The sequence below is a fragment of the Acromyrmex echinatior genome, chromosome 1, assembly GCF_024713525.1.
Source record: "Acromyrmex echinatior isolate Ae372 chromosome 1, ASM2471352v2, whole genome shotgun sequence".
NCBI classification, from domain to species: domain Eukaryota; kingdom Metazoa; phylum Arthropoda; class Insecta; order Hymenoptera; family Formicidae; genus Acromyrmex; species Acromyrmex echinatior.
In genome coordinates, this window is record NC_141852.1 from 27,867,196 (window position 1) to 27,885,720 (window position 18,525).

General features: G+C 30.7%; 1 protein-coding gene across 6 annotated transcripts; it reads right to left on the reverse strand.

Annotated features, from left to right (window-relative positions):
• Positions 1–1,047: 1,047 nt before the first annotated feature.
• On the reverse strand, positions 1,048–17,332 carry LOC105148156 (leucine-rich repeat flightless-interacting protein 2). 6 transcript variants are annotated; one of them, XM_011059700.2, is made up of 9 exons: positions 17,181–17,332; positions 15,224–15,394; positions 10,000–10,126; positions 8,934–9,073; positions 8,587–8,850; positions 2,518–2,662; positions 2,318–2,443; positions 1,674–1,885; positions 1,048–1,563 (listed from the first exon to the last, which is right to left on the reverse strand). In XM_011059700.2, the coding sequence occupies exons 2-9, from the start codon at positions 15,305–15,307 to the stop codon at positions 1,453–1,455; spliced, it is 1,209 nt and encodes a 402-aa protein (XP_011058002.1). In that variant the 5' UTR covers positions 15,308–15,394; positions 17,181–17,332; the 3' UTR covers positions 1,048–1,452. The 6 variants fall into 6 exon arrangements, with proteins under 6 accessions (XP_011058002.1, XP_011058000.1, XP_087260889.1 ...); XM_011059698.2 differs by having other exon boundaries at positions 15,224–15,297; positions 16,780–17,329; XM_087404763.1 differs by having other exon boundaries at positions 15,224–15,355; positions 16,780–17,329.
• Between the last annotated feature and the right edge of the window lie 1,193 nt (positions 17,333–18,525).

Genomic DNA, 18,525 nt, shown 5'->3' on the forward strand with positions numbered 1-18,525 from the left:
TATATTTATTGTACATTCAAATATTATTTTTATTATTACAAGTATTGTAAATAATATAAAAAGTATGATTTTATATTATTCCGCTTAATGAGACATAAAGGATTTAGGAAAAGCTTAAGAAAAAAAAACGACTGTGATTCGTCGTGTTGATTCCGCGAGTTCCGTTTCGTTGTCAATTTTCGTTTTATGGGACCCTTACTGTCTGTTTTTTGTAGGTCATCCTAACAGGAAGATATAAAATGCATTAAAATTGCATGAAGAATGGAGCATTTTTCATATAAAATTGATATGATCTACCATGCAAACAGTGAGAACGATGTCGTTAGAGTTTTTCTAGTAAGGAGTCAAGTCATAAGTGATACCGATTTCTAATTGGTCAGATTTCGAGTTCCTTTAAACGCCGCCATTTGCAGATTTCAATGAGGTAATGAATTAGTGTGAGCAACTGTTTCATGATGTAGAAGGTGCAAATGGGAAATCGGGCTATCAACTGTCAAATTGTGCTGTTTCCAGTCGGTACCCGACATCCGGCAATGGCGTCCTTCCGCTCTTATGTCTTAGCTCTTACTAAAGGAACTCTAGGGAAATCTGTATCTTGAAACGAAGTGAAAATTACAAGTGAATGAATTTACAAGATACACTGATAATTTCATTGGTCAATACTTAGTAAATTTGCTCACTTTTGTAATTTTCACCTCGTTTAAAAATACAGAATCGACCTCCTAGTGTCGTGGAACGAAAGCGACATCTCGATTGAACTAATTTAGATAATTACTTTTTACGCTTTTTGATGGTCTCGTCTATGTAAGTTCGGTCTCCTATTCTCTATACTCTATGGCCGCGGCCTAAATGTATGATGTAAACGTAGTCATAGTTTCCAACATATCAATCTAGGTCTCACTTCTAGGTCAAATTGGCCTATCTTAACATCTTCCTTTAACATGGTAAAAAATATTTGACACCTACACCATCTCCATCGCAATATATAAATATATATATTTTGTACTTTTTAATATATATTATTAATTTAAAATAATTTTCACAAACTTATTACAACAAGACAGAAACGAATATATTTTATTACTTGCTACTTACATGAAAGTATCAAATATTGAATCAGCTCTGTAACTCTTTATAAATATATAGAAAAATTTAACGTCAAATTTAAAAAATAGTAAAAAGTGCCTTATTAGTCCATTAAAAAATAATGCAAAAATAAGTTGGTATCAAAGACTTAGTAAATGTAAGAGGTAGGAATCTTTTCCACAGCAATTTTTTATGTCTGGATGACATCCGCTACATAATGAAATGTTATAACGATAATACGTAATTTTTGCCTTTGTAAATTATATTCAAAGTGATAAATAATATTAATTGGAGGCAACATCGGGTTACGATTTGTTCAAAGTATAAGTAACAGACTTATTGTACATCTCTGCAAACATTAACTTGTCAAAGCTCTTTTAGAAGAGCTGATTTAGCGTTTTTAAGTTTATCCAATCTCCTTTGTAGATGAGAATTTGCTGTCTCCAATTCCTCTACACGACTTTGTGTTTCTCTTACCTAAGTATAAAAATATTAAATGAACATAAATATCTGTAATTTTCTAAATTGTTTTGATATATGTTTATGTATACAGATCATTTGTTTGTAATAAAAATCAATATTCATACTTCTCTCTGCAACTTTCTTTTTTCTACTTTCAACTCATCTTCTGCTTTTTCAGATGCTTCTGCAGCTGATTTGTAACGAATTACTTGACTTTCTAGTCTAGCTACTGTTGCTTGCAGTGTAGACATATCTTGTTCCGCTTTTTGTAATTTAAATTTATAATCGGCCAATAATTTATTTGCTTCACGTTGAATATCTTCGTTATCTGATAAACCTACAACAACAAATACATCAATTAATACGAATAAAATAATATTATAACATTCATAAAATATATATCAATAACTATCCCGGTGAAAATTTTCCTTACGATTCTTTATATAATTCTTTAAAATTTTTACGTAAATTTCAAATTTTCGAGAATTTTTAATTATTCTTTTTAGAAAATTTCTCATATTTTTTAATAAGAATTGGAATATTTTTTCAAAATGTTTTTTCTACATGAAAGTTTACATTTCTAGAATTGATCTAGATTTCTCATTCTATGATTTCTAAAGAAAACTTACAAAATCTGGAAAAAAATTTCATGAATTTTATGTGATAAATTCATAAAAATATAAAATAATTTTAAGAAAATTTTTTCATCAAGATATATATATATATATAATTTAGATGCTTGTATAAATAAAAATATGTAAATATTAACCTAATATCGAACCAGATGATTTTTCGGGTCTCATGCGATTTCTAGTTTCTTCTAATTCCAATCTTAAATGACGAATCTCATCTTGCAATTCCTTTTTTTCAGAAGCAAATTTCCTCAGTCGAATATCTAAAAAGTATATACACCATAAAATTTTGTTTCATTAATAATAAAAATGCTTGACTTCTTGATTAATTATATACCTAGTGAACCTTTACCAGCTGTTTCTAATAATTCTGCAGCTTCTGTACTGACTAATACCTTCTTTTTATGACATAATCCATTTTCAATATTTTCGTTATCCTCATCTTCATTTTCCTTATTATCAACAATAACTAAACCGTTTTCCTAAATTATAATATATTTTAGGTTTATATAGTAAAAACTTATATACAGTGCCCGCCAAAAGTTCTGGGTCACCTAAATAATTTTTGAATGGTTCGCGATGTATGATTGAAATTTATAGAAATACAGTGGGATCATAAAATCTATCATTGAATTTTGAAAGTACTCTATTTTAATATCTCCGGAAGGACGGAAGGAGTGGGCGGCCGGAAAATTTTAAATGACATGTGGAGGGTCGAGTAAGGGAGCGTTTAAATTGGCCGTAACTGTATGCCGTATACCGTAATGTCCGTCTGTAAAAATTGAATCATCCTATTCCCTTCTTACAGTCGAATGGGAGGGGAATATTCGACTGTGATTAGTCAATTCTACAGATTACGGCATACGGTATACGGTTCGGTCAATATAAACTCCCTAAGGGCTAGTTTGATAAAGCTTTCCGAGATGAGAACAATGCGGGATGACCAAGACCTCTACGATTTTTTTCTGAATTATGATCAGTTATGATCATTTAAACATTTTGAGATGAAGCTTATTGAGATGAAGCTTAAAGGTTATAGTACTGTCGGCATTAGCATTAGATGTTCGCGTTATATGAAATTCCCAAATATTTGTGCACTTAAAATGAAATGAATATATGTCTAGTCTTGAAAAGAAAGAAAGTGAAGATGCCGAGTGCCAAAAATGCAAGCAACGCGAATAGATCTATTAGTATTAGAGCCACTTTCATCAAGCTCCGATTAACTTAATGGGCTTAGTAATGGGTTTATTAACTTTGTAGGATTCCAACTGAAGTTGATGTCGGAGAAAAAAATGTGAACTGAAGAGTTAAACATATTTCATTAATTATAATTAACTGTAATTTTACATACTATATTGAACACAAAAATAAGTTATTAACAAACAACTACCAGAGAGAAATCTTGCTATATAAGTTAGTATTATAAATCTATATTTATAATTTTTCTCTTTGCATTTTTTTCTTCGACATCAACTTCAGTTGGAATCTTGCAAAGTTACTAGACTTGTTAAGTTAATCGGAGCTTGATGAAAGTGGCCCTTAGTATCATGGTGTAATAAGACAAGGTGAAACCACGGAGTAATAAGGAGACCAAATTCGAGATCTGAAAATGGACTCGAAACACGGTATCGGAAAATCCATGGAAAATCGGGCCGATGTGATTTTAGTGTTTTCCGCCTTGCGGAAAAAATTGGAAATATTGACTGTCATGTGGTCACAAGTTATACGTAGGCCATGATTTGATTCATGCTGATAACGCTCATGAGCATCGTTTGTCTTCGTTTGACAAACAACAAGGATGAAATGATTTTTAAGCGTTGAGCATGAATTGGACCGCGGCCATAGTCCTTCATAAGTTTGGGAACACCCTACATTTTACAGGTTTGTAAATAATCATTTAATTGAAAAAAGACGAAATAAAAGTACATATTTATAATGTACGTATGTATTTTTATTTCGTCTTTTTTCAATTAAAAATTTAATAATATGCTATTAAAATATGGAATTTTAATTAAAATGCGATTTATATACGAAATCTGATTCTTCGGGGCCATTTTACAATTTTTACGGAGTAAAAATCAATTCTGAAGTCAACTTGCGACTCAAATAGTTTATCACTTTTATAGAAACCGCTAAACTACAATTAAATGGCCTGTGTATATACAACGAACACAAGTACGAAATTGCAAAACAAGTGACAATATACATATAAAGAATAGAAAAAAAGCGCGAAATTCAATCTTGAGCGAAATGCTATGAAATGATTGTCCAACATATTTTCGGCATGTATTATACTTATAGGTGTTCTAGATAAATGTTTACCATTTAGACGTATTAAGAAGTATTTAAATAATATCAAAAATATATATAGATCACTATCATGTAATGGCTTTCCTATAAAACATATGATATTTTCAAACTTATGGAGGATACTGTATGTACATATACATATACTGTATGTACATATACATATGATACATATCATGGAGTATTTCGCACGCAACGATATATGAACTGTTGGAAAATAGTCTAGTTTTCTCCGATAGGAGTGCTCTGCCATACAGCGCTTTTCCAACGTATTTCAAGCCTATTTTTTTCGAGACCGGTCGCTTGAGTTTGATGTTCTTCTTAATACTTCGTAGGTGAAACGTTGTGCATAATGGCAATAGCATACTGGAAATAACCAATCAAATTTGAATCCAAATGCACTTTCCTACGTATAATAGCATATTAGAATAGCCAATCAAATTTGAGAATAGCCAATCTAAATTTATACTCCTATTGCGTATTCGCGAAAACATTACATTTTGTATTTTTACACCATGATTAGTACGAGCACACACGAAGTGTAAAGGTAAAAAAACATAAAAAAAATTTAAATAGTAAAACATAAGCAGTAAAGAAATCAATGTTGGATTGGCTACTGCTTATGTATGGCCTTACGAACTCTACGTGATTGATCAATTCGCTTACTGCTTACTTAGGGAATGGAAAGTTTTTTAAAAGTTACAGTTACTCGTTACTGAGTAGAAAAAGTAACAACTCAGCAAATACCAAGTATAGCTACAATATAATCTGGAAATAATATATAATATAACAGAATGTTATATTGTAGTAATATTAATATATTTTGTTATATAGCTACGAAATAATTGTTATATAACTGTTATTTTGATATGTACTTGTTACACTAAACGGCAACATAATCTCACACATAATGTAACAAATGTTTGTATAACAAATGTTATGTTGAAGGTAGATAACTGTTATATTATATATTATGTAACATATATAAGATCTATATATTATTGTTATATTCACATTATATAACAGCTGCTCTCAGCATTTATTTGTCATTAGGGAATAATAGATTTAGTATTTATATCAGAAAACATACATTTTACACAGAGTACATAGTTTCTGATAGATTGAAATTTCTTATTCTGTTCCTATTGCCTGTAAGGCAATAGTAAACAGTAATCAGTACTTAAGATAGTCTTAAATGCAAGAATCGACTATGAATACCGACCTATTTCGCGGCGTGAATTGATACTGAATCTTTCCTTGTTTTTCCACGGTTTATATTTCTCTTTCTATAGAAAGAGAATTTAAGATGCATTATAAAGTGTGTCAAACAAGAAAAGATTCATATAAGATGATGAAGAAATGATTTATATAAGATGTTGGTCCAGCGGTGAGTTGTGAGGGAAATTACAACGTACATGTACGTTACAACACGTTATACCTGATACATTCCGTTTTATTACAGCAATATAACAGTTATATAACTGCGTTTGCTAGGAAGTTACCGTTACTAGTTACTGATTTTTAAAAGTAACTCATTACAGTTACTTAAGAAAGTAACTTTTCATTATGCGTGATCTACAATGGCAGTATCAGTAATGGATGAAGCTGTAAAAAATTGACCAATCACAGTCGATTATTCTTCACACATTTAGCTGTGATTAGTCAATTTATTACTCTTATAGTCTCATCTACTACTGCCACTGTCATTGTAGACCACGCATTATTTCTTCGTTACTTTTTTAAAATCGATAACCGCCAATTACAGTGGACCGACTTAGGGGCTTTCTAGTCTCAAACACTACGAGTAATTGGTGTTCAACCATATTATATCCAATCGTGTGCAAAGTAACGATACAAGTAACTGTAAAATTCCTTATTATTATTATTAAAAAAATATAACTTCGTTGCCATTACAATTACCAAAGAAAAAGGTAACACAGTTATCAGTAAAGTTACCAAAAAAATAACTTGTAACTGTAACTTCATTACAAATAACGAATTACTTCCATTCCCAGCCAATAACAATGTTTAAATGATCGTAACTCTGCGAAAAGAAATCGTAAAGATCATCCAGCGTTGTTCTTGTCTTTTAAAACTTTTTTAAACGAGCTCTCACTCGATCCCATTAAAAATTTTCCGGCTCTCCTCTTTCCCCGTTCCATCAGAAGAGACTATGGAAACCTCTAGTTAAAAACGAATTTCTTTATGTTGAAATTACGGCTAAAATACTGGATGAATCACATTTTAATTGCAATATTTATAATCAGAGAAGGCTCCTGAAGACTCGTACCGAGCGATTTTTTTAGAAAAAAGGAAAAATAAAAATTTGTTCTATCTCATCCGATATGTATTATAGTGTAGTTAAGATACATAAGTTAATTATTTAAAAAATTTTCAAGAATCAATTTGGAAAATCCGGCTCTAAATAAGCCTTCCCAGTAATATACGAAAGAATCCTAAAAAGTTTCGTAAGGAAATATTATTTCTTCGAGAAAAAAACCAGCATAACTGACCTAGATCTACACTTATATATGAATTTATTTATGCCGAAATTATGGCTAAAATATTAATCGCGTTTTAATTGTGATATTCGTAATCAGGAAAGGCTCCTGAAGGTGCAGAACGATTTTTTGAGGAAAAAAAGCAAAATAAAAATTTATTCTGATATCTTGATGTGCATGTACTATAGTACAGTAGAGGTGCATATAATTGTATTTATTATAATTTTTGAAGAACCAATTTGTAAAATCCGGCTCTGTATGCGCTTTCATAAAAAAAGAAACCAAAAAGATTTGACATAATAGTACTTCTTGGAGAAAATATAGCATAAAATCAGCATAAAAACATACATCTATCGTAAATAAAAAGCATTTTCTTCATTAAAATGTTTTTCCTAAAGTGAAGCCCGAACTCTGATGAGATCGCTGTTTCATCGATAATATGTTATACATATTTTTATATACTACATCAATATCGCACTCACACATACGTATAAATTTTATAATTAACTAATCTTTCGTATTAAGTATCTAAAACTAATTCTAAGTATTCAATTATTGATTGTTCATAAAATCTCTGATCTAAACCAAGATTATTTTGTATTTACGAAGTATTATATAAAACTCATATAGAAAGCAAACATTATTACGAGTCGATGTCAAAAATCGGTAACAAAATTGTAATTTTCCAACTTTTTTTTGTTTTTGGCATAAAATCGACCGGTTTGGATTACATTATCATTTATACTTTAATTATGGAGAAGAATTTTGTAAAGGCAGTTAAAAATACTTGTTTGGAAAAATTGATAAAACACATTCACTTTTGGATCCTCTTAAGGGAATGCTAAAGCCGCCTGTATTACCGATAAAACTAGCGTTTTTGACGTTTTTGTTCCTATCGAATTTCTTCGTAATGGTTTCACAGAATAAAAATTCCTTTTCCACGATTAAAATGTATATGCTAATGTACTTGTCGCTGGTGTATTTTGTGTTTAAAACTGGAAAAAATAAAAAATTACAGATTTCTTTATCCATCTTACCTTCAGCATTGGTCGCCATACTGAGATAAAAATGGATTAAAAAATCTGTAATTTTTTATTTTTTTCTAGCTTTGAACACAAAATACACCAGCAACAAGTACATTAGCATGTAAATTTTAATCATGGAAAAGAAATTTTTATTACAAAGAAATTCAATAGGAACAAAAACATCAAAAACACTAGTTTTATTGATAATACAGGCGGCTCCAGCATTCACTTAATAGGCTTCGTAACTTCGTAAAATATAAGCCAAAATGAGTTTCATGGCATAGTATTTCTTCCACGAGACAATATTATATGGTAGAGTGCAGATATGTAGCTGCACCACAAATGAAGTTGACTTGTCATTCCTGTCGACCCGTAAGGAGTCGTGGAGTGCTTTCGAGATTAAATGATAGATTTTATGATCCTATTGTTTTTTATTTCTGTAAATTTCAATTCTATATCTCGAAACATTCAGAAATTATTTAGGTGGCTCAAGACTTTTGGCACAGTATATTACAAGATATTCTTTCATAAATATCATGTGTTATTTTGAACAATACTCAATAATATACGTACTTGTATAAGTGTATCTCTTTCTACTAATTGCGCTCTGCAAATATCTAAATCTTCTTTCAATCGCTGACTGACCCGTTTTAATTGTTCAACATCTCGATTTTTTTCTCTTAATTCTCTACGTAATTGTGTAGTGGTTTCCTCTAATTCTTCCAATTTATCTTTTAACAAATCAACTTGGTAGGCATAAGATGATTTTTCATTGTCTAACTGAGCATTAGCTATCATAGCCTTTCTAAATTTTTCTTCAAATTCTTTTAATTCCAGCTAATAGAAATATATAAAAAAGACAATATATTAATATCATTGAAAATTAAATAATAAAACAGAAAAGGTCTGTATAAATATACCCTAATATCTCTGCTTAATCCTGCATCTTCCAATGAATCTTCTGAAGATCTACGACTCGATTGGAAATTATTGGAATTTGTAAGAAGTCGTGATGTACGTACTGGATCTGGAGTTACTCTCATGGTTCTATTTATATCAACTACAATCACGTATTATATATGTATATGCACAGTGATTCAGATATGACAAACTTTGAGAGATGATAGATCTTATCAAGTGTAATAATTTTTATCAAATAACAGATTCATTAATGTTGTCTTATGACTACGTGATATTTTTTAATGCCCGCAAAAGATGCACATTATTATTTTTTTGCTATATATAAGTAGCTGTTTGAAGCAATGATCTTCAATCTAAATTACATTTTACTTGCAAAGCATTGATTATCGAACTCTTTTGGAAATGTATTTGACGAGATCTTCCTTCTTCCTTGTTTCTTGAAGTTTGTCACAAATATTATGAATCACTATACTATGTATACATGGAAAAAGTAGATCTAAATGTAGCACTATTTACCACTTCATTAATTTCAATACATCATCAAATTCTCTGTAAAGGATAAATGTGACACGTGTGTTTTGCACATTTATAAACAATGTGTAAGTAAAAAACACGTTTATTTGCTTAAATAAATCTATATTCATTACAAACTAGCTTTTTTATTACTTTCCGAATAATCGATGATTTGGATAGTGCACTGAAATTAATGAGCAGTGTGGATGAATTTCAAAACAGCATTGAGCATATACGTATATCTGATCACTACTGACTTTGTGTGCGTATTTCGTTTATTTCCAGGGATCACACAGACACTGTTCGACTATTAGCTCCGTTTTTTCAAAACTACAGTTTAAAAAAATTTTTATATAAATAATGTATAAATACAATATATGCGAACGCTGAAAGTATTTCTATGCAAAACACACGTATCACGTTCATCCTTTACAGAAAGATCAACGAATCTGCAGGTGTTGAAATTAATGAGCAGTAGTGTAAATTATAAATTATTGCAAAAATATCAAAATATAAGTACGAAATTCAAAATTGATGATTTTTTAAAACTACCTGCACATATGTCGTAAACCCTATCAGCATTCTCTTCTGCCTCTTTTTGTTGTCTTTCTAATTCACGCATTCGTATTTCCCTGGCTTCTGCTCTTGCCTGTCTCCTAGCAGCCAGTCTTGCTTCTGCCTGAAAGTATATATACAGAAAAAAAAGTCTATTATAAAAAATATATTTGCATTATTGGTTCATTATCAATAATCATACTATAAAGTTTTTTTACCACAAATAAAATTTTGTACAGAATATCTATTAGAATAATTAACAAATTAAAAGTATATAGGATTTGTTCATTGATGAATTTCTGACATGACATTTAGTTTTATTTTAAAAAAAGACAAATTATTTATATTAATTGCTATGTAAATCAAGCTTAATATTTAGAGTAAATAAATAGTACAGTCATGTATTGACATGATGAGATATTATTAAAGATGGTCGGCACTTATGAAAATTCGCCTGTCTGTTAAAATTTAAGTGATTAAAAGTAAGAAACTAATAATTCGGTACTAATGTCATGATTTATTAATTTAGTAGACATGTATAAAATGTATGTATGTTTAAAACTTAATAATATTCGATTTTTATTTAAAACTGTGATGATATCATTCGAATTTGATTATTAATAGAGATGATGACTGCTGAGAAAAAATTGTAATTTTTCAACAATATATAAGATATTATACATTAAAAGTATGTATACTTATTTATACAGCATTTATAAATATAATAAAAAATTACGATTTTAAAAATATATTATCAAAATATTTATGTTAATAATTATAAATTTTATTAATTGCCAGTAGCGTTATCGTTCCTCAATTATTCCCGGATCCCATTAATATTAGGTGTTGGAATTAATTCGTAGCGTTTTTTAATGAAAGAATGTTATTTATTTCACATGAGCATTAAAAAATACATTAATGAAAGTACTTCCCATCACTTGTAAAACGCTACGAATTAATTCCAACACCTAATAGTTACGAAAATTTGTCCAGGATCAACGGTCTTTAATAGTATCTCGTCGATGGTACAGTTAAATGCAACAGTTAATTTAAGATATAAAAATTTCTATACACAGGAGTCTAATAAAAAGTTCATCACGTTTTTTTCGAAAACGGTTAGAGATAAGGGGAAGACACCTATTATCAAAATTGTAGGATGAGTAGAGGGAAACATACTTTGACGACTTTGAGTAACCTTAAATGACCTTGGTTTTCATACTATCAATAAAAAAAATTTTTTTAATGAAAAGGAGTATTTTTTGCTCGTTCTATCGAAGGTGTTCAATGAGCACAATAACTTTAAGTTAGAGTATTTTTGAAAATTCAACTATTATCGGGATATAAGCCGAATATAGTCAAATTGTCCATGATAGAAATATTAGCCAATATTCAATGTCACGCTTAGGAAAAATAAGTTTGCATCTATATCATATATCGGTACTCCAAGAACTCTCGCAGAATAATTTTAATACAAGGATCCAGTTCTGTACATGGGCTCAAAATAAATTACAAGATCCTAACTTTTTTCGATTTGTGTTATGATCAAATGAAGCAACATTTAATGATAGAATCATTAACAGGCATAATTTGCATTATTGGAGCGAAGTCAACCCACACTGGGTGAGAACTGTGGATCATCAACCATTAATATTTGGGCAGGAATTATTAGAGTTCTGTTAATTGGACCATTCTTCTTTTATGAATTTCTAACAACGGAGAGGTTTCGTTTTCTTAGAAATGATTTTCCAAATTTAGTGGAACATATTCTGCTGAGAGATAAGGCTCGAATGTGGCTTCAATTAGATAGTGCACCACTACTTTGGTATAAATGCGAAGCGAGAGCTCAACAGAATATTCCTAAACAAATTAGTAGAGATAATCTTGTGTTATTCCCTGTGTGTATTCCACACTCATTTAACATGTTTGGACTATTATCTTTGAGGAAGAGTGAAGGAGCTAGTTTACTTTTAACGTCTTACCACTTCGGAAAAACATGAAAAAAAAAATAAAAAATATTTTTTGCAAAATAACGATTCAAGAGTTAGAAGAAGTCCAAGCAAATTTTCCACAAAGACTACAGGCATATTCTGGATCAACATGGCGAACATTTTGAACGTTTATTGCAATAATAAAAACTTTGTTCCAAACTTTCAATTTGACTTATTTTGATTCATATCACATCTCGATAGTAGTTGAATTTTTTAAGATACTCTAATGCAAAATTATTCAGTTCATTGAGTATCATTGATAGAACAACTAAAAATACCTCTTTCTATTAAAAAAAAATTTTTATTGGTAGTATGAAAACCACAAAAGGACATTTACATTTTTCACTCAAGGTCATCAAAGTATGTTCCATTACTTATCTTACAATTTTGATAATAGGCATTTCCTATCTCTAACCGAGAAAAATATAGTAAACTTTTTATGAGACTCGCCCTGTATATTTGTTGCATAATTTTATATTTTGTAAGGTTCTAAGTGACACATTTCATGATACTATGAGTACGATCTTAAATACCGTTGTCAAGGTCACGTAAAGATCACCTTAAAAGTTTTTAACGGAAATTATCATTTTTTATTACATATTCTTGTAGCTGGTATCAAGAGCTTTTTAAAATACTTTTTAAAATTATTTTTCATTAAAATCCAAGTTATAAAACTTGGAAATTACAATACCATCGACATTAGCATTCCACAAGGCATCCGACTGATAGCTAAAATCTTATAAATGTAGTTTATAGTCATGATCTCGATAATATAAGTCAAAATCAAGGCCACTGGATGTTGCTCCTCCTAGGCTTGGTTTTTCATTATCTGGTTAACTTTTGGTTAAACTTAACTTGATATTTTATCCAAAAATTTAGTGAAAAACTGGGTCTTATTGTTATATTTACACTAACTAAAAATTCATTTTTATAAATAAATAAAAATAAGGGAAACAATCTTTAATGATCTCGACATATGTTGTCAAGATCATGACTACGAACAATATTTAAATGATTATATTCTTGAGGCTTCCACGAGTGCTTTCTATATAAAGATTAGCGTTTTGCGGGTTTCCTCCGTGTTCAGATCCATTCTTGGAATGCCAACATTTCGTGAACCTTGCATTCCACTTCATCAGGGCGAGGAGCAACCTGATACTGAGCTGTTCCTCTGAGTCGTTCTTTTTATATATTACGGTACTTGTTGGAGTGGTGGGGGGAAAGAAGAGAATTGTGGGTGGGGGTGGGGAGGGATTAGTCAATCTTCAATAACCGAGAGAATGGTTTTCCATATTTTAGTTACATAGCCATTATCTCTAGATTGTTAGAATATTTTTGTATCTCTATGGCTTCTCTATACTTTCTTGGAAAGTATGATGTAATGTTGGCTATTGTGGTTGTTTTGTCAAACAGTATTTGATGTTCTGTTTCGATGTTGTATTCTGATAATGCTGATTATGTTTTAGCCTGACATTACGTTAGTGTTCTTTTATCCGTAGGTTGACTATTCTCCCGGTATCTCCAATGTATACTTGGCCGCAGGAACAAAGTATTTTGTATATTCCTACGGAGCTGAGTGGAGGCCTTTTCTTTCTTTAGGATTTCTTAAGATTTGTTCTATCTTTTTGGGTGGTTTAAAGATAGTTCGGATATTGTATTTTTTTAATATCCTGCCAATCCGATCTGTTGTTCCTTTGACATATAGGAGAATGGATAGGATCTTTTCTGGTCTGGTTGTGTGTCAGAGACCGTTTTCTTGTTTGCATGTTCATTGATTATGTTGATTATGTCTTTTTTGTTGTCTTTTTTGTGTCCGTTTTTCTGTAAGATTAGTCTTAAGTGGTTGAGTTCTGTAGATGTTCTTTGTCAGAGATGGTGAATGCTCTATGTACAAGTGAGTTGATTGCAGACTGTTTTTGTACTGGATAGTGGTGCGACTCGGCATGTAAGTCAGGCTAAAACAAGTTACACAATCAGCATTATCAGAACACAACATCGAAACAGGACATCAAATACTGTTTGACAAAACAACCACAATAGCCAACATTACATCATACTTTCCAAGAAAGTATAGAGAAGTCATAGAGATACAAAAACACCCTAACCCTCTAATCTAAATAGAGATAATGGCTATAACTAAAATATGGAAAACTATTCTCTCGGTTATTGAAGATTGACCAATTCTCCTCCCCCCATCCACAATTCTCTTCTTTTCACCATTCCAACAAATAGCGTAATATAAAAGGAATGGCCCAGAAGAACAACTCAGTATCAGACTGCTCTTTGCCCTGATGAAGTGGACTGCAAGGTTCACGAAACATTGGCATCCCAAGAATGGATCTGGATACGGAGGAAACCCGCGAAAAGCATAATCTTAGTATTTAAATGGTTTTAGTTGTCAGTCTAATACTCTGGAAAATGCTGATGTCAGCGATACTATAACTTTTATAAGTCGGAATTCAGTCTCATAACTTGGAAAGTTCTTAATGAAAAATAATTTCATAATAGTGTTTTAAAAAGCTCTTAACGTCAGCTACAAGAATATGTAATAAAAAAATGATAGATTCCGTTAAAAAATTTCAAGATGATCTTGACAACGCTATTCAATCATCATACTCATACTACCATGAGATGCGCCATTTAGAACCTTACAACTTTTGTCTAAAATATTTTTCAAGAAATTAATTTGGTACGATTGTTCTGTTACACTCTGTATATATTTTATATTTGTAAATTAATATATGTAATGTATGTTATAAAAATATAAGTAATATATGTTATAAAAAAAATGTAACTTGCTTACGAAATTGTTTCAAAAACATAAAATAAATATTGTATGAAAATATTATACATATATAAAAGCATAAGAAATATTTGCCAATAGTTATAAATACACCACCTACATATATATATATATATGTGTGTGTGTGTGTGTGTGTGTGTGTGTGTATATACACAAGCATTATCTTAAGTTAATTAATATATATACATATATATGCTGCTGGATTTAGCATAACTTATATTCTTAAAGTAAGAAATGTATATTACATGCAACTTGTAACAATATAAGTTATATCTTTATTAAAAATATACGTAATAAAAAGATAGAGTAATTGCATTATTTTTAATAATTAAATGATATTTGTACAAATTATATTATTTAATTTTCTAATATCTTATGTTCATGCACATCAATTTTTTTCAATATTACTATTTTATCATAAAGATCATACCTCCTTAGCTATTTGATCAAGTGCTTGATCTTCTGCAGAATGCCGTGTAGCAGTTCGCCTTCGCCCAGCTATAGCTGATTCCATTTTGAATTTCTTTTCTTATAAATTTTGTTTCGATTGTAACGATTTTAACTAAGAAAATCCACATCCAACACACAGGTAAATGATTTGCTAAGGACAAATTTATGTTATACAGATAAATGAGCTAAAAGTAAAATTATTAATAGAAAAATTGTGACCAAGTTGTGCTAAATTTAATCATGATGTCTTTGACTTGTAATTTTGATTATATTCATTTGTTTACAATTATTTATTAACTACATTTGACAACCAATTTTTTTCTTCTGCCAACAGCTATATCTCAATTATGAATTTTGACAGATCAACTTAATTTTAAGAAATAATTAAAATATAATCCAATTTCTATGATGATAAAAACTTATTCAAGTTTAGACAAGTATATCAAAATTTTTATAAATGTTTATGGAACAATAAAAGTTTGTCAAAGACTTCTATTGCTGATGGATGAATTTTAATTCCATGTTGCTGAGGATTAATATGCATATCTTTACATTTTCTTCATAACTTGGCAAGTTTTTATTAGACATTCTCTCTCTCTCTCTCTCCTCCCTCCCTATTGCCCCTCCCCCTCTCTTTATTGAAACATATTAACTATTGATAATTTAATTTAATTGATTTCCTCCTGTATTTTTCTTCAAAATCCATTTTATACTATATAATTATACCTTAGTTAATAGTTGCTTTCCATTTGCACACAAATGAAACTGAATTTGAAGCTGAGTATTTCATATTCAAATTAATGACGTCATTATTTGCTTAGTTTGGTAAAAAGTTATCACATGACAACACAGATTCGAACCTCACTTTTAAAGTGAGTTTACGAGATTCACTAAAGCACACGATCTCGATCTTATACAGATTATAGGCAAAAACTCAATTAAATCTCACTTGTCAGAATGTAAAAAGAACGTGCATTGAACTGAATTATAATGTCACAAGTGAGAATTATCTGAGGTGTAAATGGAAAGCAACTAATATATAGTATTTGAAGGACAGAAACTCAGTAACAATAATAGCTGTATTTCAAAATTTACAGCCAGTACTGAAAATCTATAGAACGTGTAACATAAACTATATATTTTCAATAAGGCAGTAAATTTTGGAACATAGCCAGTATATGATTCCCCCCCCCCTCCCCTTCTCTCTTTCTATTGTGTAGACAGAACTTTTCAACTTGACTACATTTACATTACAATGTATGTATAATGCAATGACAAACTTAGCTATCATGAAGCACTCATTGAAACTACATGAAAGGATGAGGTAAGCAGTATATAAATCTTTTATGATATCATATACTGCAAATATCATAAATAACACACACGCGCGCGCGCGCGCACACACACACACACACACGCGCGCGCGCGCGCACAACACGCATCACACACCATGCATACACACACGGCTGTTTCATTATGATTCACATTCCATCATTCTGTTGCTCATTCATGCAGGATTTGCAGATGAACACTTACGATTAGGACATGTCATTCGATGAATAGACAAATATTTTTCTTAAACCGAGTCACATGCAAAGTTAAGCACTATAAATAAAATCAGCAAAAATCGAATAATTGATCATTAGGATGTCGATACAAAATTATTGGAGGAATCTGATTTGGATGATATCGAGTCTATTTTTTCTCTTTTCCGAGTGAATTTCCGACCCGCAAAGGCACGTCACAGTATCATGAGTCTACTTCAATCTACAATCGGCGATTACAGGTATCACAAGCATATTAGAGGATTTAATTTCTAGACATATAGAGTCGTTCGAAATTCCGGTGGTTCACTCAGGCGTAAAACTCGGCAAACACAGTGTGCAACATCGCACTCCAGCTTAGCGAAAGAAACATTTTTTCGATTATTCTCGTACTCCACTTTGCTATTCTGCACTGCAAGGACAACAACGTATGTGCACGAAACAGTCAAAGGTAACTACGCGAGAATCTGAGAAGCACCAAGAAGCTGAAGAAGTCAGTGCGCCGCGCCGAACCGGCCGAATCCCGAACCAACAATTCGGCTCATGGGCAGTGTTGCCAGATGGCCACAGTCAAAACTCCCCATGAGTCACGCCAATTCCCCTTAGATGAACAAAAAACCCCCTAAAAACTTTAAGCGAATTTTTAGGTCCAATGAATACTGTCGGCACTAAAAAAGAGGAAAAGAATTAATTTTAAATTGAATTAAATATTATAATGTATTACAATATTTATTACAACGTTAATATATTATATCTTATATCTTATACTATAAGCGTTATTCATCAGCGCAAGAGCGTCTAAATCACAGATAAAGAAAAGTATACAAGAAACATTTACTTGACTATGGCTGTGTTTCAAAATTCACTGCCAGCGCTGAAAATCTATAGTTTACGTTATGTAAATTATACATTTTTAATACTGATATTGAAATTTGGAACACAGCCTATATATTTTTACGCGTATAACAGATCTCGTTATTCCGCAAATACTTCCACACGCCTTCAACAAAATTCAAAAAGTACATATTTTCGGAATTAAATTTTCGAATCATTTCTTTTGAAGGTTCAAAATTTATACATCCATCCGGAAGATTGTCTCTTAAACGTAAAATTGTTTCTATGGTTTTTATGGACATTTTGTTTCTTAATTTATCTTTTACAATATTGATAATCGAGAACATTCTTTTAACGCTCGCATAGAAAATGGTAAAATAGCTAAAACTAACAGATATGTCCATATCGCTGTTGCTCACCTGTATTGAGTATTTCATTAATACTAATCCAATAATCTTCCATAGAGGTGAACGAAATGTGAGCTGTAGGTAAAAGATTCCATTCTTGAATTGTTTCAATATCTACACAAAACATGTTTAAACTGCGTCGCAATTTTTAAAATATCTAATTTTATTTGGCTTGTAACCAACTGCGGAGAAAATGTACTCATACTTTTTAAAATGTCAATGTTTTCGAGTAATTGCTGTTGTAATTGACTACATAATTCTATTAAGAAATCTTTACATCTGTGCATAATATTTTTAACATTCTGTCTGCGCAAGCAAGATTGAATTCATATCCTAAATTTAAGCAATTCATTGGCATTAAATATTGCCGGAATTCAAAATGCTCCAAATTCTGTCTCCTTGTTTTTTCCAAATGCTGTGGTATTACGATTTTTTGTAGTAAAGAGTACAACATTTCATACAAATCGTCAAACATTAATTTAATCGACTGTCCGATT

Coding starts and splice junctions, on each gene's coding strand:
- LOC105148156 (XM_011059698.2), bottom strand. Junction 10,127..15,223: donor TTGATCAAATAGCTAAGGAG/GTATGATCTTTA, acceptor ATATACTTTCAG/GCAGAAGCAAGACTGGCTGC. Junction 9,074..9,999: donor GGTTTACGACATATGTGCAG/GTAGTTTTAAAA, acceptor ACGTGATTGTAG/TTGATATAAATAGAACCATG.